This window comes from Chiloscyllium punctatum, chromosome 4, assembly GCF_047496795.1.
Source record: "Chiloscyllium punctatum isolate Juve2018m chromosome 4, sChiPun1.3, whole genome shotgun sequence".
NCBI lineage: Eukaryota > Metazoa > Chordata > Chondrichthyes > Orectolobiformes > Hemiscylliidae > Chiloscyllium > Chiloscyllium punctatum.
The window spans coordinates 48,747,646-48,771,885 of NC_092742.1; the positions used below are offsets into that span (position 1 = coordinate 48,747,646).

The 24,240-nt window shown below is 40.6% G+C and overlaps 1 protein-coding gene across 1 annotated transcript in view; it reads left to right on the forward strand.

Annotated features, from left to right (window-relative positions):
• Window positions 1-485: 485 nt before the first annotated feature.
• c4h14orf180 (chromosome 4 C14orf180 homolog) overlaps window positions 486-24,240 on the forward strand; it is a 40,070-nt gene continuing 16,315 nt past the window's right edge. Inside the window, exons 1-5 of the mRNA XM_072568624.1 lie at window positions 486-626; window positions 15,103-15,130; window positions 19,928-20,122; window positions 21,211-21,291; window positions 23,854-24,014. Coding sequence (XP_072424725.1) covers window positions 21,276-21,291; window positions 23,854-24,014 — 177 coding nt within the window. The 5' untranslated portion in view covers window positions 486-626; window positions 15,103-15,130; window positions 19,928-20,122; window positions 21,211-21,275. The remainder of the gene's footprint in view (window positions 627-15,102; window positions 15,131-19,927; window positions 20,123-21,210; window positions 21,292-23,853; window positions 24,015-24,240) is intronic.

The following is a 24,240-nucleotide window of genomic DNA, read 5'->3' on the forward strand; positions in this document are numbered from 1 at the left end:
CATACCAGTGAACAGGAACCTTTCATCAATGATATAAACTAGATACAAAATAAAGTAGGAGTGACTTTCCTGGAACCTTGCCCCTCTAGTTCTACTTCTAAATGTGTGACAATATCAGCAGGTATTGTTGATGCTGTATACTGTTCAATAGCATAATGGAGCTAAATTACCAAAATAGGGCTTGACCATTATTCTACGCTTAACTGCACCTACCTTGATCAAACATTACGTTTAGCATTTGTCTCCTGCTCACAAACATAAACAGTTCTTTTGTGTCATTTAAGTTATTGAATACCTCTTCATTGTTTTCTTCCAGATGTTTCAGATATTGGATTATCATTAAACGCCAGTTACCAATTATTACATCATTATATATTAAATATAGAGCCCTTTACAGGCATTTCCAGTTCAGCCTTTGGTGTTTATCTGAAGTGGCAATATGCCAATCTTTGGCATCTCTTTTTCCGATCAGCTGAGAACGGAGTTAATGACGTCGTAGTTTGATAGACTTTTCTAATAGCCTCAAATGAAGGACAAAGTTGGAACTCCAGAGATCAGTCTTCAGCACAGGCCCAACTTACCAAAGGTTATGAGAAACTGAGCAAACGTTGCTTCACATGTAACAGGTAAGGCTAAAAATCAGCAGGGCATTACAATTTTAAACTTTTGGTGTTTTTAAAAAAATGTTGCTGACATAATGGAGACATCTTTTGCTATGATTTCGACAGGCCAGTATCTGTTAATCTGATTCAGTTGTTATATTGTGAGCATTACAAATATAAACAGCAATTGAAAAGCTTTTCGTAGCTTGTTAAACTGTATTTTCTGCATTGATGGGACAGTGTTTAAACTGATGTAAGGAACACAATTTAACTCTATTTTGTGGTTGCACAATAAGTATTTTTGTAACCAGTATTTGAGTGTACTTTAGCATTGTCTCAATCTGTTTGCAATTCTTACAAGTTGCAGTACAACATTAATACATCAGCTTATTAGCAATTACATAAAAATTCCAATTTTATCTTGGTAACAATGACACTTGCTAACACAAAAAAAATTTATAATTCCACCGGAACCTTAGCACCAAAGTTTTATATGAGCATTTATGTGTATGCTCACAGCTCTGCTTTCTTTTCATATAGATCACTATAGAGCCAGTAGGATAGTCACTCGCTAGCACTAACATCACACTGCTCGCTACAATATAAAGGCACCATTATTTATTTTAAGAATGTTACTTTTCCTATGATCGTTTTTTTGGCTACTCCACTGTTTCCTCACAAATACTAATTCATCTGAAACATTTAGACTTGTGTCCTCCCTCACACAATGTCCAGATTATCATCAACCTCCATTGGCTTCCCATATCTGAGAACTGGCTTTAATTTTTTCGGTTTAACTTCCTCAGCTCACACTCCTGTAAGCTTATCCATTTGTACATGCCTATGAATATCGTCCACCCCATGATACCAAGTTATAAGACCAAAAGTAAAATAATGCAGAAATGCTAGAAATCTGAAATAAAAACAGAAAACATTGATAATTCTCAGCAGGTCAAGTAGCATCTGTAGACAGAAAAACAAGCTAACCTTTCAGGCTAATGATCTTTCATCTGAATTTGTTGGACCTGAAATGTTAACTGTTTGTCCCTCCACAGGTGCTGTTTGACTTGCTGTGCATTTCAGGCTTCTGTTTTGATGCAAAGGTACTCTTTATTTACATAGCACTACAGATACCTGTTTCAAAAGCTTCAATATTTTTGGAACTTGTTGAGCATTGCTTTATAAATATAAATTGTTGAATTTTTGCACTTGTTGAGGAGATAGTTTCCGAGGTAAGTTAGCTAATGCCAGTCATTGCTTTTTTGTGGTTTTACTTAAATATTTAAGTAGTAAAGACTGACTAACCTTCCAAAGTTGGTCAGCTTTAAGAATAAGTAGTGTCATTGATTGAAATTATTTGATTTTCTTTGGCATGTGATGTACTCTGGCTGGAAGTTAAATTGGCCTCAACTTACTAAATATCCTTTACACAGTTACAATAAATTAATAAGCTGTTGAATACTTCATGTTTAAAGTATTTTGGTGTTTTGGATAGAGATTTATCTTCACTGTTCTCAAATGAAGAAGTTGTTGCTTTTATCATGCTCCATTTGTTATCTTTCACCCCACCACTTAACCAAAAAATATTATTACTCTTTGAGCGTTGATCAGAGCACAAGACTCTATGGCTCTATGAAAGATGTACTGCCAAGGTAAAATCCTAGAGCCTAAGTTTTATAAAAGTTGAATTTGCACGTGTAAAATGGTAATGAATAAGGGAGTAGCACTCTCTCTGGTTTCATATACTGGATTAGTGGTGCTGGAAGAGCACAGCAGTTCCAGCACCACTAATCCAGTATTTGATTTTCAGCATCTGCAGTCATTGTTTTTACCTTCTCTCTGGTTTCAGTCAGGCAAGTATTCAGAGTGTGATAACCTCCCTTCAGGACAAGCTTGGGGGAGCTGGGAAACTGATGATGGTTCTCTTTCCTGTCACCCATTGCCCAGTCCTGTTGGAAGGGTGCTTGTGTTTTGTGTTTAAAACAGATATGCATTGGTTGTGATGTTGACTAATAATTCAGTATCCATGAGAAATCCACGTATGGGTAAAATCGATGTATGCTGCTGCTACATGTGGAAATGTATGATGTATTACTAATTTTAAGGTATGAGAAACAGGAGGGAAGGGAATAAATATAAAAAATTGGTTGGGATAATATAAAAGATAAGGTACTGAACAAGTGATAAAAATGATTAATCCAAGCTAAGCCTATTTATTTTATTGCTGCTGAATTGAATGCATTCAGTCTGCAGCTCCTATACAACAATGAGGTCTTTCTGGTGAAGGTAAATGGGTGTCTTTTCAAGTTTTTGGACCCTCCTGGTGCCTCAAGTATATGTAAATATAATCTTGTGCAAGTAAGAAATGTCTTTGGATTGTTTGTTGGATACAGCAAACTCCAATGTTTATTTGTTTCTTCATATGATACTGTACAGAACCAAACTACTTTAGTGACTATGTATGTATATGAAGTTATTTTTAGGAATAAAGTATGTTTCCTAAATTAAAAGAATGATGTTTTCACATTGCACAGTAGTGTGCTGTATTTTATAGAGTGCCGTCACGATTGGCAAGACAAAGCTAACAAATGTCAAGTGTAGGAAAGAATGTGCTCAGTTTCTAAATAATTTATACAGCAGTATCACATTCAATCCTTCTGGCATTAAAGTGTAGAAATGTTGGAGAAAATCAGGATGCTGTGAGAATCTAGTGGAAAAAGGATATTCATGGAAATTACAGGGATTTGTACAAAGGTATTGACAAGAAAATGTGAATGAAGTATTCTTATGCAACGTGTATAATACATTGTTTTAATGAAAATGGTTAAAATCCAAGATTTTACATGCATTGATGAATTTCTGTAAAATAAAATCTTGTTGTCAGAAACCTTTCTGCATGGTTAGATCACACAGTTTAAGTTGATAACATAGCTGAACCTAGGAAGTGTTAGGCTGTCAGGGATGCTGCTTTCTAGACGAGATGTTAAACTGAATTTTCCCAGCTTCTGAACAACAGAGGTAGTGACACATCAATAAGGAAAACCCATCAAGATTGGAAAAATGAGATTGTCAACATCAAGAAGTGAAAGTTGCATTTTTCCACTCAACTCACTAATTAGTAATGAGAAGCCTATTTGCTTGTTTTTTTATATTTCATTATTACCAATTCCCAACCCATTTACGAGCAGTTTGCTATTCTCCTATGCACTGGACAGAAATTAGCCAACGACAATAATTGACATGATAGTTAGAGTGGGTGCCTGCCAGCTCCCCTCACCACTTGTTCCTCCAGGCCCCATATTGAAATCTCAAAAACATCATGGCTGTGCTGCATGACCAGTGACTGCTTGCACCTCCCCATCCGTCCATGTTGACATCAGTCATGCAGCAGCCTTAGCACATCAGCATGGCACTGCGGTGATTGTAATGAGATCAGCCAAATGGACATCATAGAATGTGAGTTCCCTGATTGGGGTTGTTGATCTTGTCCAATCAAGGAGCCTTGGCTGACAGATAAAAAGATTGAGTGTCAGAGATACTGACACTCTGATACCCACTCTGAATGCAGCAATACTAAAGTCAGATTGCTCAAGTGTAAATAAAGGTAGACTTAATGATGAGATGATATACCAGTCTCTGTGGACTTATTTCAGGCACATCTCTGACTCACTTAGAATGCAGTTATCCACTTGAATGCACTGTTTAGGAATGCACTAATAGCATTCACTGGAATGCTACTGCCAAGCCATTTATGCACGGTGCCCAACTAATGGATTGGAGTGGGGTGCACCTTTTGGTTTATTTTCATAGTGCTAATTCACTTCACAATTACTTGGATGGTCACAGCATCTCAGTTTTGCCTTCCCTTCCCTGCAAATTTGCTGCCTCTTTCAGAACTACAGGCTCACAGTAGTTTGTTTTTCCTTGCTGTTTAGCACAGACAGAAAGCCAGGCAGCTATTCATGGTGATTAGATGTGATCAGTCATGAAGGTGAACATGTTGCTGCACAGCACCATAAGACATCAATCTCACACCTACAACAACGCCAACAGTTTATGTGGTAAACACATTGCATGTGCTTCAGCCAAGTGATCCTGTTGCCAAGTCTACAGGGAATGTTCCTTCAGTCAAGTCAAAAGGTGAACAGTTGTCAGTCAGGGAATTCCACCACAGTCAGTAAAGAGCTGTCTCCCTCGTCACTACTCAACGCCCCAAACACACCTTCCAAGTGAAGCAGCACTTTACCTGCACTTCACTCAATCTAGGCTACTGCATTCGCTGCTTGCAATGTATTCTCCCCTACACTGGGGAAACAAAGTGTAGGCTGAGTGACTGCTTGACAAGATACCTACGTTCTGCCTGCCAAAACAATCCTGAGCTTCTAGTTGCCTGCACTTCAACACACCATCTTGTTCCCTGGTGCTTCAGCAAAGCTCAGGGCAAGCTGGAAAAACAGCACTTCACTTTCCACCTGGGCACCCTGCAGCCTTCAGGACTCAATAATGAGTTCAACGATTCTGGGGCTTGAACACCTTTCCCTGTGCATTCCCCTACCCACACACACCAGGCCTTGTCATCACATGGGCTGCGACCACACACTACCCATTGTCATCTACTAATAGTCCCCATTAGCAGTTGCAGTAATGTTTCCAGATTAAAAACACTGCATACTAAACCTATATCCCAGCAAGATAACAAAATCTTCCAAAGAGAAGATGTAAGAGAGGAAAAAAATCAACCTTATAATTTTTATGTTCATCATAGAATCATACAATACAGAGGGAGTCCATTCAATCCATTGTACTTGTACTCAGTCTAAAACAGCATCTACTTAGTGCATCATATAAGAACAGAAAATGTTGGAACTTTTGAGCAGGATTGGCAATAACTGCTGAGAGAGAAACAGTGGTAAGGTGTCAGATTGTCAGGGGGTGCACATCAAATTAGCCTGATGATCTTCCTGCTGCCCTTCTAACTGGGAGTAGCTAGTCAGTCAGATTGGTCTTTAGCTATATTGAGGCTGGCCTTCCACCCAAGTGAGGGGTGAAAATCTCATCAATCTCAACTCAATTAACACTCCTTGGAATGTCAGATAGCAAGTGGCAATAGTGAGGATGCCTTCTCGAGTGGAGGCCTGAGCAATCTCACTGCTCATTAAGGTTGCAACAGGGGGGTGCTGGTCTAGTAGTTTTATTGCTGGACTGTTAATTCAAAGACCCAGGCACTGTTCTGGGGACACAGGTTTGAATCCTGCAGATGGAGGAATTTGAATTTAGTAAAAATTTGGAATTAAGAGTCCAGTGATGACCATGAAACCATTGTCAATTGTTGGAAAAACCCATCTGGTTCACTAAGTTCCTTTAGGGATGGAATCTGCCATTCTTATCTGGTCTGGCCTACATATGACTCCAGATCCACAGAAATGTGGTTGACTGTTAGATACCTCTGGGCAATTAATGCTGGGTACTTAATATTGGCCTAGCTCTTGATACCCTCATCCTGTGAATGAACCAAAAAAAGGACAAAATTGATCCAGTTGTCCGCTCTCATCCTTTTCGCTGCTTATTTTTGATTATTCTTTGGATGTCAGCATTACCAGTAAGGCTATTCGTCATTGCCTGTGAACAGGTGGTGGGTGGCTTGTTAGGGTATTTTAGTGCACAGTTAAGAGCCAACTATACTGATGTGTGTCAACAGTGAGATACAGGCAAAACTGGCTCAGAAAGGAAGATTTCCTTCCCTGAAAGGCACAAGTGAACTATTAGAATACTGTTTTATTCCAGATAAATTAATTGAATTTAAATTCCTCCAGCTGCCAAGGTGAAATTTGTATTTATGTCTCTAGAGCATTCATTCAGACTTCTGAATTACTAATTTAATAACATCATTGTCCCCTTGTAATATTTCAGAAATGTTAAAAGTTAAGAATTTGCTTTTTTTAAATCAAAAAGACTCAACTAAATTCCTCTTTTATAATTAAAAAAAACTGCAATAAATCTCAGGTTACTTGGATTCAGTAGAAATAATCCCACTTATATAACTCTGTAACATAAAATAAGCAGTTGTTTAGTCATTAAGTATTTTTTTAAAACCCACTGCAATGCACCACAACAGTTTTTCACGAGAACTTTAATCCGAATGTTACACAGCATTAGGTTGAAGGTCATTGTGTCAAATGTGTCTTGCTGTCAACGCTAACTGTCAGGTTCTGTTAAATCAGCACTCTACCCTGCACGTTCAGCTTTGTTACACTAATGAATACATTGCACTGACATGAAAGATCACACAGCCCTGACAATGAAGGCATGGGATTAAAATCAAAAATAGTATAGAACATGATCTTTTGGCCTCTGTATACATGCCAACCGTTTGAAAAACAAGTCACACTTGAAGCTAGACTCTCATTTTTATCCATAACATTTATAAAATTCTTATCCTCAGTGATCTTTTCAACTTCCTTTTAAAATTATATATAGAATTGATTTGAGGCAGCTTTCAGATCCCGACAATTGTATGGAACGTTCCCCTCACTGGGGAACGGAAAAACAATTATGATGACTGAAATGGGCAAGAGTACAAATGATCAAATCCTTGCCATCTACTTTACCTTTCACAATTCAGTCCTCCTTCCTTAGATGATGAGTTCAGTTTATCACCATTAGGTAGCAAGAAATTATATACATGCGTTTGGATCTCATCAATTACCCTACTCACTGTATTTAACTTTCCCCTTTCATGAAGGTCTGTCTAATCTGGATACTCAATGTTTCAGAAGCTGACTGTATAAACTAAGTGTGTAACTGATAGATTAGTTCCTATCCTTCCAGTCCAGGAGAATGCACAGCTTTCACTGCCTTGACTGAAACCTGACAGTTTTTCATCTCCTCACCTTAGCTGGAATGGCTACAATTGCAATAGGTGTCTCAATGTTGATGAACGCACAATGTACCCCTTGCTCATAACCTTACCTAGATGGGCAATGGCAAGGCACCAGCATCAACTTCTCAGGTGGCACTTCAGTGCACAGGCTCAACCAGCAGCTTTTGCCTCTCAGATGGCAACTTAATGGGTGGACCCAGGCAGAAGAAATTGCCTTACAGTGGTACCTTAATGTCGAAGGCAAGGCAGGTGGATTGTGACTGAGAGAGAAGCTTTAGTGCAGAAGGCAGCGTTGGGTCATTTTGAGTTTGGGGTTAAAGACCTTTGATAAGGTAGTTGTTCAAATACAAGGCCCAGGATCCCAGTGATTAAAGTCTCAGATTTTGGTCATGTTCAGTCCTGGCAGTCAAGCAAAATGAGCCCAGGTTTAACTCGTCTTTCAGTCAGGGTGAAAATTCAGTCCAAAAGATAGGCTGCAGTCAGTTGCGTCTGCCTGGAAAGTCCGTCAGGGAATGGGCCACACTGACTCAATACATTGGGCCCTACATATTGTGTGGAAGGAGAAGGGAATGGTTTTAGGGTCTCTCCATGGCATAAAGGTTGTAGGCTGTAGATTGTACACACAGCTGCTACTGGGCATCAGTGGTAGAAGGAGTGGATGATCGTGGATGTGGTGTTAATCAAGACGCAGTTTTGTTTTGGATGGTGTCAAGCTCCTTGAGTATTGTTGGAGCTGCCCTCATCCAGGCAAGTGGAGAGTATTCCATCACACTCTTGACTTGTGCCTTGTAGATGGTGGGCAGGTTTTGGGGCATCAGAAGATGAATTGCTCACTACAGAATTCCTAAACTTTGACCTGCTTATGTAGCCTCAGTAAGTATGGATCTGAAATTTGAACTTTACCTGAAGACCCTGCGATGGTTCCTATCAACATTGTTTAAGATGGATTCTCCACATCAGTGGGGTGGTGATGGCTCAATGGTATTATTGCTAGACCTATTCATCCAGAAACTCAGCCAGTGTTCTAGGGATCTGAGTTCAAATCCTGCCATGACAGATAGTGGAATTTGAATTCAATTTTTAAAAAAATTTGGAATTAAGGATCTACTGATAAACCATTACCGATTGTCACAAAAACCCACCTGGCTCATTAATGTCCTATAGTGAAGGAAATCTGCCATCCTCACCTGATTTGGCCTACATGTGACTTCAGACCCACAACAATGCAGTTGACTCTCAACTTCCTCCTAAAAAGTCCTAGCAAGCCACTCAGCTAGGGATAGGCAATAAATGCAGACCAGTCAGCAAAGCTCACCCCACAAGGGAATTAAAAAGTAATCCCACAATCAACAGGTCAGACCTAAGCTCTGAAGTCCTGTGGTGCCCAGTCGTGAATGAAGATGGACAGTTAAACAACACTCTGAAGGAGGCAGCTCCACAAATGGAACGGCCCAGCACATCAGTGCAAAAGATAAGGCTGAAACATTTGCAGCAATCTTCAGCCAGAAGTGCCCAGTGGGTGATACATCTTGGCCTCTTCCACTGGTATTAAGAAATGGTTGGAGATTCTGAATACTGCAAAGGCAATGGGCCCTGTCAACTTTCTTACAATAATACTTGTGCTCCAGAATTTGGCACTCCCCTAGCCAAGCTCTTCCAGTTCAGTTACAGCACCGGCATCTATCCAATAATGTGGCAAATTGTCTATGTATGTCCTGTACACACAAGACAGGAGAAATCCAAACCAGCTAATTGCCACCCCATCAGTCTGCTCTCAGTCATTAATAAAGTGATGGAAGGTGTCATCAACAGTGCTATCAAGCAGCATCTGCTCAGCAATAACCTGGTCAGTGATGCCTAGTTTGGGTTCTGCCAGGGCCACTCAGCTCCTGACCTCGTTACAATCATGAGTCGAACATGGGCAAAAGCTGAATTCCAGAGGTGAGGTGAAAGTGACAGCCCTTGCCATCAAGGCTGCATTCGACCAAGTGTGGCATCAAGGAGTCCTAACAAAACTTGAATCAATTGGTATCAGGGGGCAAACTCTCCACTGCTTGGAATCATACCTGACACATAGGAAGATGGTTAGAGTTGTTGGAAGTCAGTCATCTCAGCTCCAAGATATTTCTGCAGGACTTTCTCAGGGTAATGTCCTAGGGCCCGACCATCTACAGGTACTTCAACAATGACCCTTCCCTCCATCATGATTGCAGGAGTGGGGATGTTTGCTGATGATTATGCAATGTTCACCACCATTCACAGCTCCTCAGATGCTGAAGCAGTCCATTTTCAAATGCATCAAGATCTGGACAATATCCAGGTTTGGGCTGACAAGTGGCAAATAACATTTGTGACACACAAATGCCAGACATGACACTCTGCAATAGAATCAATCTAAACAGCATATCGTGACATTCAATGGTGTTACCATCACTGTCAACATCCTTGAGGAAGGAGGGTTGTTGCCATTAACCTTAAATTCAACTGGACACATGACATAAGCATAATTGCTACAAGAGCAGGCCAGAGACTAAGAACACTGTAGCAAGTAACTTACACCTTGACACGCGAATGCCTGTCCACCATCTACACAGCACAAGTCAGGAATGTGGTGGAATACTCTCCACTTGCCTGGGTGGGTGCTGCTCCAGCAACAGTCAAGACGCTCAACTGCCAAAGCAAATATTCTTCGCTCAGCTCAATGATGACACTCGAATGAGAGGAGGACCAAGGAAAAAGGACTATCTGAAGCATTTCCTCAAGGAATGCAGCATTGATGTCAACGCATGGGTAACCATCACTCAGAAGGAAATGACTTGGAGAGAACTCCTGTTTGAATGGAAACAATTTCTCAAAACCGTCTGTTGACAAAAGGAAGTACAGTAAAGGAACTGAAGACAGGAATGCAATGCAAAGGCTAAGAATGACTTCAGCCTTTTGGAAACATATGCCAAATGTGTGTTTGAAGATGCGGCTCTAGGATCAGGTCCATCAGCCCCACAAGGACCTACAAAACTCATGACTAGTGGCATGGAATTTCCTAGACGGACAATCATACTCACTAGTGGGTGATTGCCAATGACAAAATCCAGATTTTCACTGAATTTGAGTTCCATTGTCTACCCTGGTGGGAGTTGAACCCGGGTCAGTCGAGAAAGTGAACTGGCAATTTAGAATTAGGGATCCGGAACCAGTGGCAAATATTTAATGGGATATTCCAGAAAGTGCAGAATATCTACATTCCAACAAACAAGATAAAAGCATTAGGACAGACCTGCACTCTATGGTTAACTAAAAAGTGAAAGATATTCTTAAACACAAAGAAAAGGCATTTAATCGTGCAAGGACAGGTGGCTAATCAGAAAATTGGACAGAACATTTAAAACCAGCAAAGAAACAGGAAAAGATTAATATGATGCAAAAATTAGAATACAGGAGAAAATTAGACACAAATATAAAAAAAAAGATAGGAAATGTCTCTTAAATTTTTTTAAAAAGTGAAAAAAGTAAGTGTTGATTGTAAAAGAAATGAGCCCAGAGAATTAGAAATGAAAGGTAAAGAGATGCCAGACAAATTGAACACATATTTGTGTTGGTTTTCACCAGCAGAGATACAAAAAATGTCCCAGAAATAGCGATACATCAGGAATTGAAGGGGAGGAAGGATTTCAATAAATTTGCAATTAACAAGAAAATGACATTGAGTAAATTGTTGGAACTGTGATTTGACGGATTTCATCCCATGGTCATAGGAGAAATAGCAAGTGAGATGACTGATGCACTAGTTTGAATTTTCCAAAATTCATTAGATTTGTGGAAGGTTCCTTTGGATTGGAAATTCGCAAATGTGACTATTTTATTCAAAAGGAGGGGCGCAGAAAGCAGAAAAATAATATGCCAGTTAAGATAACATCTGTCAAGGGAAAAACATTAGAAGCTATTATTAAAGAAGTTATAGCAGGACGTCAGGACAAATTCAAAGTAATAAGGCAGAGCCAACATGATTTTAACAAAGGGAAATCATGTTTAATTAACTTATTATTGTTCTTTAAAGAGGTAACTTATGTAGCTAAAAGGGAACCAGTGGATATATAGTATTTAGATTCTCAGAAGGAATTTGATAAGATGCCACATCAAAGGTTATTGTGGCAAATATAAGCTCACAGTGATGTCATGGGTAGATGTTTGACTAACTAACAGGAAGCAGAGAGTAGGGATAAATGGGTCTGTTTCAAGCTGGCAGGATGTCATTGCTAGTGTGTCACAGGGATCCATACTGGAGCCTCAACTCTTTTAAAGTTATATAAAATGATTTGGATGAAGGGACCAAAGTATGGTAACAAAATTTGCTGATACACAAGGACAGACTAAGTGATTGGGCAAAGATGAGGCAAATAGAGTATATTCAGTGTGAATTTTCCACTTTGGCAGAAAGAATAAGGAGAAACATATTGAAATGGTGAATGGTTACAGTGCTGTGGGATGCAGAGATATCTAGGAGTCCGAGTGTGCCAATCACAGAAGGTTAGTATGCAGATACAGAAGGTGATCAGGAAAGCTAATAGAATGTGATGTTTTACTGTGAAGGGGATGAATGCAAGAGTAGCGAGGTTATGCTTCAATTATACAGGGCAATGTGAGACCAGATCTGGAGTACCTTTTATAGTACTAGTCACCACATTAAATGTTGGAAGTTGTTCGGAGAAGGTTTATTAGAATAATACTTGGAGTGAACTGGTTTTGCCTTATGAGGACAGGCTAGAAAGGCCAGACCTGTATCCTCTGGAGTACAGAGGGATCAGAGGTGAGTTCATTGAAACATATACAATCCTGAGGGGATTTGACAGGTTGGATGTTAAAAGTGAGTTTCCAGTTGTGACAGAACCCAGAATGAGGGGTTATTATTTAACAATAAGGGGTGGCTCATTTAAGACCAAGATGAAGAAAAAATGTTTTCCCTCAGAAGGTTTTAGTCTATAGAATTCCCTTGCTTGAAAGACAGTGATTTCAAAACCTTGAATATTTTGAACATCGAGATAGGTAGGTTTTTGATTACTAAGGGGATGTAAGATTATCAGGGATATACTGGAATGAAGAGTTGAGGTTAGAATCAGATCAGCCATGAATCAGCTATTGAAATAGAAGATCAGGTTCAAAGTGCTGAGAGGCAGTTTCTCGTTCCTTGTTCATATGCAGATGCCGGAGATCAGAGTTGAAAGTGGGGTGCTGGAAAAGCACAGCAGGTCAGGCAGCATCCGAGGAGCGAGAGATTCAATGTTTCGGGCAAGAGCCCTTCATCTGGAATGAAGCTTGTGACCGAGGGGTTGGAGCGATAAATGAGAGGGGAGTGGGCATGGGGGGAAGGTAGCTGAGAGTGAGATATGCAGACAGAGGTGGGGGTAATGATATGTTGGAGAGGAGGGTGGAGTGGATAAGTGGGAAGGAAGATGGACAGGTCATGAGGGTGGTGCCAGGTTGGAAGGTTGAAACTGGGATAAGGTGGGGGAGGGGAAATGAGGAAACTGGTGAAATCCACATTGATGCCATGGGGTTGAAAGGTCCCAAGGTGGAAGATAAGGCATTTTTCCTCCAGGCGTCGGATGGTAAGGGGGTGGCAATGGAGGAAGCCCAGGAACTGCATATCCTTGGTGAAGTGGGAAGGGGAGTTGAAGTGTTCGGCCACGGGGCAGTGGGGTTGGTTGGTGCAGATGTCCCAGAGATGTTCTTTGAAGCACTCTGCGAGTAGGCGCCCTGTCTCCCCACTGTAGAGGAGACGTGGAGCAATGGTAACAGTAAATGACTCGTGTGGAAGTGCAGGTGAAACGTTGATGGATGTGGAAGGTTCATTTGGGGCTTTGGATGAAGGTCAGAGGGGAGGTGTAAGTGCAGATTTTGCAATTCCTGTGGTGGCAGGGGAAGTTACCAGGAGGGGAGGGTAGATTGTTGGGTGGGGGAGTGGCCGTGGACCTGACGATGGACTCATGGAGGGAATGGTCTTTACGGAATGCAGACAGGGGTGGGGAGGGAAGTATATCTCTGGTGGTCTGCCTGGAGGTGCGGAAATGGCAGAGGATGATGCGATGTATACGGAGGTTGGTGGGTGGAAGGTGAGGACCGGGGGAGGTTCTGTCCTTGTTGCGGTTGGAGGAGTGGGGTCCGAGGGCAGAGATGAGGGAGGTAGATGAAATACATTGGAGGACATCATCGACCAGGCGGAGGTGCGGGAAGCTTCCTTCTTCAAAGATGGCAATTTCCCCTCCCACGTGGTCGATGATGCCTTGCATCCTCTTTGAAAATCTCTATTAGATCATTTATTGAGTTTCTCTGCACATACCTCTTCTAGCCTCTCATCAAAATTGAAGTCCCTCATTTCAGTAAATTCCTTATTGACCTTCTCTGGTACGTTTCCAAGGCCCTTACATATTTTCTGGAGTATAGTATCCAGAGCTGTTTACAATATTCCAGCTAATGCCTAGTCAGTGATTTATAAAATTATAACCTGACCTCTTTGTTTTATATATTTTATACCTCTCCTTCTGAACTCAAGTAACTTTTGTTTTAATTTGTTTTGATCCAAGCTTAATCAATAAAAGGTTAATTCTGTTATTCTCTACAAAGATACTAAATAACCAGCTCAGAGAACAAATCTATTACCTCAACCACAACCTGAGCTATAAATCTTTGCAAAAAATCTAAACCGAATATTTCCAGCATTTTTCATTTTGACTTCAATTTGCCAGCATTTTCAGGTTTTTCTTTTTTTAAACCATCTCATTAACTCACCTTGCCTTATTTAAAAAGTTTGCAGGTGACACCCAGATCTCTCTACTCATGCACCATGTTCCAAATCATGACATTTATTATGCTACCCTTTCAACATGCATTACTTCTGATCTCTCAGCATTGAACATCATCTTTTGTGTTTCTGCTTACAACATGATCATGAAATCTTGCTATCTAGTACTTTATCAAGTTGTACTTAATAACATTAGGGAATAATTTTTGGAATCTCTATAGATCATAGCAAGGAAGATGAATTATCACCCAAAGAATTGGCAATAAAATTCAATCTTAGATTTATAGAAGGAGCATTTCTGTGTATCTGTGAACCCATTTGTTCGATTTCAACTACTAAAGCTTTTTATGTTGTTTTATGCAATCTTTGTGGGTCTTGGTCCTTATCAGAAGAGTATCGGAAAAACTGTGGTATTTTACCGGACGATTACTTCCAGCAATGTGTGGTATTTGCCACATTTACCAGTATGTGTTGTTTCCAGTCACTTGTCACCAATTCTCTTCTGTCTTCGCTTCATCTGAGACTACTAATGATTGATGGTAGAGGATACATTACTACAGAGTGTACGTAAGAGGCTCTGATCTTAGATAACAGAAAGGTTTATTGCATTATAGAAACTTATACTTCTATGTTTGGTCAGGCATAATCACTATGACCTTAGGGAACAGATACAGATCCATCTGCTACCTCTGAAAGCTAGACTAGACTGTGAGTGCCATCAGTAGAATGTGTGGAGCAAATGTAACATAAACATTAACGTGCTCAGAACCAAGATCTTATAACATTATCTTACATCATTAAACATGTTTGTTTTCTTCCTACAGTGTAATTTCTGCCTGTTGTCATTTCCATGTAAGTATTTAATCTGCTTCTCTGTATCGAACTTTCACTGTCACCCTAAACTTCCTTATTTTAAATGTCTACACAAAGAAATTCTCTGAAAGAATGCTAAACATTTCTGTGGGAACAAATTAGTTATACACCTACCCTATAATGTGAAATGATCATCTCTGAGGTAGTTTTACTGGACGAGAAATTGGGCAACAACAATGTAGCCACAATTCTATGCCTGCCCTTTCTATCACCACTGCCATTCTCTAGCCTGGTTGCTTCATACTCTCTTTTACATATCTGCTGACAAAATTGTGCAATAGATTTACAATACATATTGTCTTTTTTTGATTCTCCGCAAGATCAGTATTTATCATTGATCCCAAATTACTATTGAAATGTTGATGGTGAACTGCCTCCCTGAACCACTGAAGTCTATGTGATGTAGGTAGACACAATATGTTTAGGGAATTTCAGCGTTCACACTCAACAGTGATGATGGTAATATAGTCCAAAGTCAGGATCGGAACTTTGCAAATGAATATTTTTTTCTCTTGCCAAAACTGCCCTTGTCCTTCTAGATGGCAGAGTTGCAGGTTGGGAAAGTGCCTTGTGGATAACATAGCCTGGAGTTGCTGGAGAGAGTGAATGTTTAAGATGGTGGATGGGTGCTAATCAAGCATGATGCGTATTAGATTGTATTGAGCTTCTTGAATGGTGTTGTAGCTGTACCCATCACCTGGATAAGTGAAGAATGTTCTATCACCCTCCTGACCTGTTCTTGTCAATGGTGGAGAGTCCTTCAAAGTCAGGAAGCGATTTAATTACCAACAGATTCCCAGCTTCTAACCTGCTTTTGTGACCAGAGCATTTGTATTATTACTCCAATTAATTTATTGGTCAATGGTGGCCTTCAGAATGATGGGGTGAGATTTTCTTTTTGTTCTTCTATTTGATGTGGGTATCACTGATAAAATTATCCACCCCTAATGGCTCTATGAGAACAGTTCAGAGCCAATCATGCTATGAATCACATGTAATCCAAACTCGGTAAAGATAACAAATTCCTTTCCTTAAAGGACATTAGTAAACCAGAGAAGTTTTAAAACAATGAATGACAACTTCGCAGTCACTATGACTGGGATGAGTTTTCAATTCCACAATTTTTTCAACTGACTAGGTTGGCATGGTGGCTCAGTAGTTAGCACTGCTGCCTCACAGCACTAGGGACCTGGGTTTGATTCCTGCCTCGGGTAGCTGTTTGTGTGGAGTTTGCACATTCTCCCCATGTCTGTATGGGTTTGCTCTGGTTTCTTCCCACAATCCAAAGATATGCAAGTCAGGTGAATTGGTCACGCTTAACTGCCCATAGTGTTAAGTGAATTAGGGTCTAGATTAGAGTGGTGCTGGAAAAGCACAGCAGTTCAGGCAGCATCCGAGGAGCAGGAAAATTGACGTTTCGGGCAAAAGCCCTTCATCAGGAATTGAGCATGAATAGTTAGGTGAATTAGTCAAGAGTAAATATAGGGTAGGGGAATGGGTCTGGGTGGGTTACTCTTCAGAGGGTCGGAGTGGACTTGTTGGGCCAAATGGCCTGTTTCAATACTGTAGGGAATCTAATCTAATGAGACTGAATATAAATTTAACCATCAGAGATCGGGGGAGCATCAGTATGAGCTAACGGTGGAGTTTGGATTGGACGCCATGGCCCAAATTACTCATCAGTGCCGTTACCACAACAACACCTTCTTTTAAGTGCATTCCTTCAGCAATTGTAATGTTGTATGTCAAAGGAGGTGATTAGATTTTGCCATGTTGGAGATAATAATTGATTGACACTTGTTTTTCAGAAATGCTCCTAGCTATTTATCAGCCCAAGCCTGAGTAAAGCCCTGATCTTGTTGCGTTTGTGCATACAATGTTTCATTATCCGAACAACTACAATTATCAGTAAACATCCCTGAATCTGACTTTATCATCAGAGGAAGTCATTGATGGAATAGCGGAAAATGGTTGGATGTAGAACACTTTCCCATGGAGTTTCTGCAGTCATGTTGTGAGACAAGGATCATTTGTCTCCAGCAACAACAACCACCTCACTTTGTACTAAGTATGACACCAGGCAGCAGAGAGATTTCCTCTGAGTTTCAAAGACTTCAATTTTACAGGGGCTCCTTGATGAAAGCTCAACCAAATACTGCCTTGAAATAAAGGGTAGTCTTTTTCATATCACCTCAGGAATTTACCTCTTTTATCCATCTTTGTAACATGAATGAAGTTTGGAGCTGGGTCATCCTAATTGAATCCAGCAGACCGTGAGTAAACAGGGCAGTGTAAATGCTGCTACAGATTCCCTCTATCACTCCAATGATGATTGAAAGTAGGTTGAAGGAGCAGTAATTGGCAGTTTTTGAATGGACACATCTGGACAGTTTTTTGCAGTGTCAGAATGTTGTAGCTGTCCTAACATCTTGGATAGAGGCATGGCTAACTCAGATTCTTCAGATGAATGATGTCAAACTCCATAGCCTTTGTTCTTCTCAGTGCACATAGTTGCTTTTAGATATCATATGGGATGGATGGAATTGGCTGAAGAGTGGCTTCTGTGATGGTGATAATCTTAGAAGCTGGCCAAGTTAGGTCATGTACTCAAAGTTGGTTTAAGCCACATAATACAAAGGGGTAAATGATGCTACGTAAAGCCCTGGTAAGACAAAGACAATTTCCCCCAGAACTTGGGGTAAGGTATAGTCAGGATGCATTTGGTAAGGGAGTTCACTAAAATATTCCCAAACCTGCTCACATTTTGATTCAAGTCACTGGACTTGAAATGAAAGCTGTTTTTCTCTCCACAGATGCTACCACACCTGTTGAGTTTCTCTGGCACTTTCTGATTTTGTTCCAATGTCCTGTCATTAGTTCCAGAATGTGCAGGGCACAGATGTGCTCTGGATGGGTGACTTCAATGTCGACCTCCAAGAGTGGCCCAGCAGCACCACTACTGATCAAGCAGGTCAAATCCTAAAGGACCAAAGTGTACCACAACCTCTGTCTTATCACCCTCCCCTTCAGGATGCTCTGCAGCTGCTCACTGACATCCCTGACCCTGACACCAGTGCAGCAACACACCATCCTGGAGTCACATCTGTGGCTGCAAAAATGTCTGTCAGTTCCCCGAACTAATGAATCCCCTATTGCTATCATTCCTGCTTTCTTCTTCCTCTCCCTCTGTATAGTCAAGCTGCTTGTGGAGCCAGATGCTTGGCTCTGTATGCACTCCCTTGAGGAACTGGCACCCTAATCAATGTCGAAAAGGGAAACTGATTTGTAAACAGGACTCCAGGGAACTCCTCCACTACCTGTCTGATTCTTTTGGACTGCCTGATGGCCACTCATTCCCTTCTTTTCACCAGTTCTGTAAGCTGTAGTGTGACCAGCTCTCTATGTTATCCCCATGACTCTCAGCCTCATGAATGTGACACCCAGTGTCTCCAGCAGAAGCATTAAGCTCAAGGTTCTGCAGTTGGGAGCTCTCCCTGCACACATGGTCATCTTCGATCCATAACATCCCAAATGTGACTTATCCTACATTCCACTCGGTTGCCCTCATCTGTCATGAATGATAATTAAACTAACTTAATCGAGCTAATTTTTCTAATTATTTAATCAAAATAACATCCCTTATACGAAGTTTCCTTTTCTTAGTCTCTTACTGTTGCTTACCCCTGCTGCATTTCACTTAATCCAGTAGTGATTTTACACTTTTTAAATAAGTGCTATTTGGGGTTAGCCTGTAAAGGTAGAGCATTGCCATCCAATCAGCTCACTGCTTAATTTGTTTTCTTTAAAATTTCCAACTTTTTTTTAGTCTGTAAAATGTTTCTATTTATCTTTAATCTGAAAGCACTTTTCAATCGATTGGTTGGTTGTAGCTGTCAATGAACTTAGTTTCCTGCAATGACACTTTTTTTTTGTGCTGGGCATCCAGTCTTGGGCTTTAATTTATTCTGCTAAAAAGACCTTACAAACAATGAATCAACAAACAACAAAAAACACCCCTTCGTCTCTGCACTGAATTCCCATGGTGCTCCAAATTCCTAAAGACACACTCTTACTCATGCAATGTCTCACTCAGGATGTTCTCTCTCTCTCCCTCTCTCTCTCTCTCTCTCTCTTCCCCAACCCCCAAAGTTTGCGAATCCAGTGTGAAAAAGCCATGGTGGGTATGCATTAGATACAAAGATGGATACAAAATTATGGAAAGTCAAACTGGGAAAAATGGTGGGGAATAGGTGAGCGAGGATTTCTCAATTTATGGAAAGATTGTTTGTCGTACAGTTAATTTTGCTTAATTATCTAAAAATTGCCTATATTTTTATTTAAAATGCTTTCAATATGTAAGTATACACCTGTGTGTGTGTATCGATATACATATAAAATAACATAGATGGTAATGGTAATTCAGCTACTTTTGCCTCTCAACGTCATTGTTATGATTCTGAATAAAGAGGTTTTCAGCATCTCGATGTACAAGCTGAAATATCATGAGGAGCACAATGGTCATAACATACTGAGGTGTTAATTTTCTGTAGTGTTTGATATTGTGAGAATTGAATAATAGGCATTGTTTCCTTATTTACAAATGAAAGCATTGCCATGGACAAATGCACATTCCAATGAATCTATGTTTTAATAACATTCATGTTATCAATCAGTTTTAGCAGTATTGTTGTTCTTGTGATTCCTTGTGAGTAATTCTGTACAACATACGATTCAGTCAATATCTTATTTCCTTCTTAAATTCTGTTTGTTTTCTAGGTCACAACTTGCTTTGGAATGCAACGCAGCAGTCTGTGTTTCTTCATTTTAAAACATCTGACAGCATCTGCCAAATAAGCTAAACAAAAGAGTTATTTATGTTCTGCATCCAGCAAAAGCAGCTAATTTAAATTTGGAAGTTATTTGTGGCTGTTCATTGAGAGTAACAAGTCAATTTCAGCTGTACCAACAAAGGTAAAGAAGCACTGGGATTCCAACCAAAGCAGTTTGACTGCAGGATAAATTTTTGAGTGTAGCTTCACAATATTTACCTTTCAGCTCAAAGCAAGATATTCTAGCTTTGAAAGATGGTTAGTGATACTTCATTTGGAATTTGTGTGCATTTTTGGCATCCTACTTTCCAAAGAACATGCTCCAAAGAGGATAACAAGCCTCTTAATGGGATTTTGATTCTAAGCTACAAAGAAAAATTCTGTGATGAACTTGTTTTGTTGGGGAGAAGCTTTAAATTTAACTAATTCATGTACTGAGGGGAAGATGATGTCATTGGACTATAGGTGAAGCAATGCACAGGAAACGTGGGTTCAAATCCCACCACAGTAATTGGTGGAATTTAAATTCAATCAATACATCTGCAATTGAAATCTAGTCTTAATATTGGTTACAATGAAACTATTATCAATTATTGATTTAAAGAAAACTTATCTGATTTATTAATGTTCTTTTGATTAGATTCCCTACATTGTGGAAACAGGCCCTTCAACCCAACAAGTCCATGCCTACCCTCTGAAGAGCAACCCACCCAGACCCATTCCCCTAACTTATGCACCTAACACTACAGGCAATTTAGAATGGTCAATTCACCTAACCTGCACATCTTTGGATTGTGGGAGGAAACTGGAGCACCCGGAGGAAACCCACGCAGACACGAGGAGAATGTGCAAACTCCACACAGACAGTCCCTGGCGCTGTGAGGCAGCAGTGCTAACCACTGAGCCACCGTGCCACCCCTATCATCCTTCCAAGTTCTGGACTTCATGTGGTTCCAGATAGACAGTAATCTGTCCTACTGTTCACTGCCCTTGGAAATGGCCTAGTGAGCCATTCACAGTTCAAGAGCAATTAAGATGTAACAAATACTGGCCTTGCCGATGACACTCACAGCCCCTGAAAGAATTAAGTAGGGAGAAAGAACATAGAGAAACTCTTCAGAACCAATCCTCAGGAAATTAAATGGGTGGAACAGAATCTAGATCTTAGTTGACCTGTGGAAGGAGTGACCTGGGTTAATTCTTAATTTTCATTTCTTTTCTCTATATTAGAAAGTGTTTGTATTAAAAGTCCAGTTATTACCAGAAGCTTTGAATTCTTGACTTCCAAATGGAAAATGGTCGATAAAACAGGTAACTAGGCTCTCTTTACTGCTACAGCTTAGCAATGCCATTGAAGAGACGCTGTTCCCTTCTCATGTGTTTTTGGACTTTAAGGAAAGGTTAAAACCCATGCATTTTACTTAATTCGAATTGATAAACCATATAAAGGTAACATTTTCTGAACTTCGTTGTATTATTTTATTTGAATTTGTAACCATTAAAGTGAAATATTTCTTTAATTTTATCGCTGTGATAAGATGCAATAACTTGTATTCAGTCCTCCCTGATTTGCATGTTATTATTCAGTGACAGTATCCATGAGAATAAGCCAGCCAACACCATCTAGGTTTATCACTTTAACATTACCCTTGGCTCTTAATACTTAATCTGACTGTCTGTTAGGCATTAAGTACATCCAAACTGCGTGTTCATAATAAACGCTATAAAATACACTATCACCTTGATTTTTAACTCCAGACTGATTCTCAAAGTCACTTCTATCCAGTCACAATAATTGTCATTTTTGCATTGGTGCCAGCCTATATTTCTATTTCACTCTCACTGGCATGTAAACACACCATCACGTCATGACCGAAGAATTGTCTCTTTGTCCTGGACTCCACCCTAATTAAAAGCAAGGGGTGGAATCTTATCGGGATCTGAGCTATATGGGCTATGGTGAGATTTGTGGCAGAATTGAATAAGAAACCTGACAAAGCCTTTCTCGATGTCAGGATGTTTACTGTAGCCCCAAGCACAGTTATGCAAATATGATGTTGAACTGATACCATGGGATGATCTGTGTGTTGACAGCCTGCTGCTGCATGTGGAAACAAGAGGAACAAGATGTATTTTCTTTGGTTTTGCCAAATGTTGAGATGAGTTTCTCACTAGGCAGTGATGAGTTGCCAATTAAGGGTGATTATAGCTTGCTGGATACCATATTAATTGTACAACTTACCTCATTATTAAAAAGCTTCCTATTTTACCAAGAACATCTCTTAAGTTAGATGTGGAAAATCCTCGAGATGGAAGTCAGAGTGGACACCTGGCCACTTTAGCTCAATGTTTGCTGTGAGGAACCCCCGTATTGCTCAGTGTGAAACACCACCTCAGGGCACAATCCGTGGGCACCAGCCTCATGCACCACTCATCCATAGACGTTGGCATCTGAATTTGTCAAGCATTCATAACCGTCATGGCATTTCGCTGCTACACTTGAGGAGCACTCTGGAAGCACAGACCTGCATTGTTGCGTGGACCTGTAACTCACATTGAAATGCTGCTGCAAGGACACTTTATACACAGGTGCTAAATGCATGGATTGGACCAGGCTACATCTCAGAGCTGTTTGCTTTCTCTTAGCACTTGCTCATTTAGCACCTGCCTGCTTCAGCATCCCTGCCTTGCCCTGCTCTGCCTTGCCTTGCCTTCCCTTGCCTTGCTGTGATAATTCGTACAGCCACAAATCAGGCAGCTTACATTGCTGGACAGCAGTCCTTAGTGAAGGGAGAAGACTTTTGCTCTATCACAGCTACATTAATCTTACCAATAGCACATTGTGCCAGCATCTTATGCAGCAAACACACTGTATGTAATACAAGGAGCTGCCATGTCTCATTAGTCCTCACCAAATCCATATAGGCATCTGCCAGTCAGGGGTCACAGCACAGTACATTAAGGGCAGTGTGTGTCACTTCAGGGGATTGTCCACAATCCAGACAGGATGTTCTCAATGAGAGGATCTATGCCCCTGTAGTCTGGGGAGTGGGTCATAGTCAGTCCTTTGTGACCAATCCAGGAGTCGAGCTAACCGGGTCAGGGAGATGTTCAGCCACCAGTCAGGGGTCTGGCTACTTCTCATCTAGGACTGTTGGGTTAGGTCAGTCAAGTCTGTCAAGTACATCCTTAGTGTCTAAGGAGCAAGGGGGATGTTGGTGGTAAATAAGGGAGCCTATTCTTCAGGATTGGAGCTGAAAGCTAGGGGAAGCAGAGTTTGGGGTTTGCGGAGTCTGGATGTTTAGGGCTTCACTGACATGTAGAGAAGGAGGCTGCAAGACACTGGCCAAGGAGCGTACACTGTCACCTTCCATTATGCTGTAAGTTGATAGCGTGCCAGTGGACAGGGGTTGGTGACTTGATCTGTGAGGGAGGGGACTGCAGGACCGATGAATGGGAGGACCTATAAGGGGAAAGAATGCACAATGGCCCATGTACTGTACAATTCAGGGAGGTGTGGGGTCCCTCATTCCTGGCAATCTGAATGCATTGTCTCCCTATTTGCAGTGAACGTTGCTGCCCTAAATCACTGACAACCTCATTCATACCAACAAATTTAGATGCAGAGAGCAGGGAAAGAATAGGAATGTTGCAAGGTAAATGCCAATGTCAGCAGGACCTATTGTCCTGCATACACCTTATTCCTCTTGCTTCCACATGCTGCACAGGCTGTCAACACACAGATCATCCCATGGTATCAATTCAGCATCATACTAGCACAACTGCACTTGCGGCTACAGTAAACACACAAATGTAAGGTCATAAAAGTGAAATTTGTACAAATGTGACATTACATCTGCCAACTTTTTCTAGATTCAAAACAAACAGATAACTCAGCTGTCTCCCAGGATTCTACTGCTGATCGACTGCTCGATCTTTCAAATAAGGTTTTGCCACAGAGATTTGAAAACTCTCCAGACATCAGAAGGCTTAAAACAAACACATTATCTTCACAAATGTGTCATGCACAGGAGGTAGGATATCTTAGCATGTCAATGTGTGTTTCAGTGGGACATTTGTGTCTTTCTGAACTTATCATTAGGGAAGATGAACTAGTCTTACAGACTAGGTTAGCTGTCATTTATATTTATACCCATCATTAAATAAAAATCAGTCAAGATTCAATAGCGCTTAGCTTCTTGATCAGATCTTTTCAGCTAGTCGAGAGTTCAGTTAAAGGTCAATATTGACCTTGTTTTC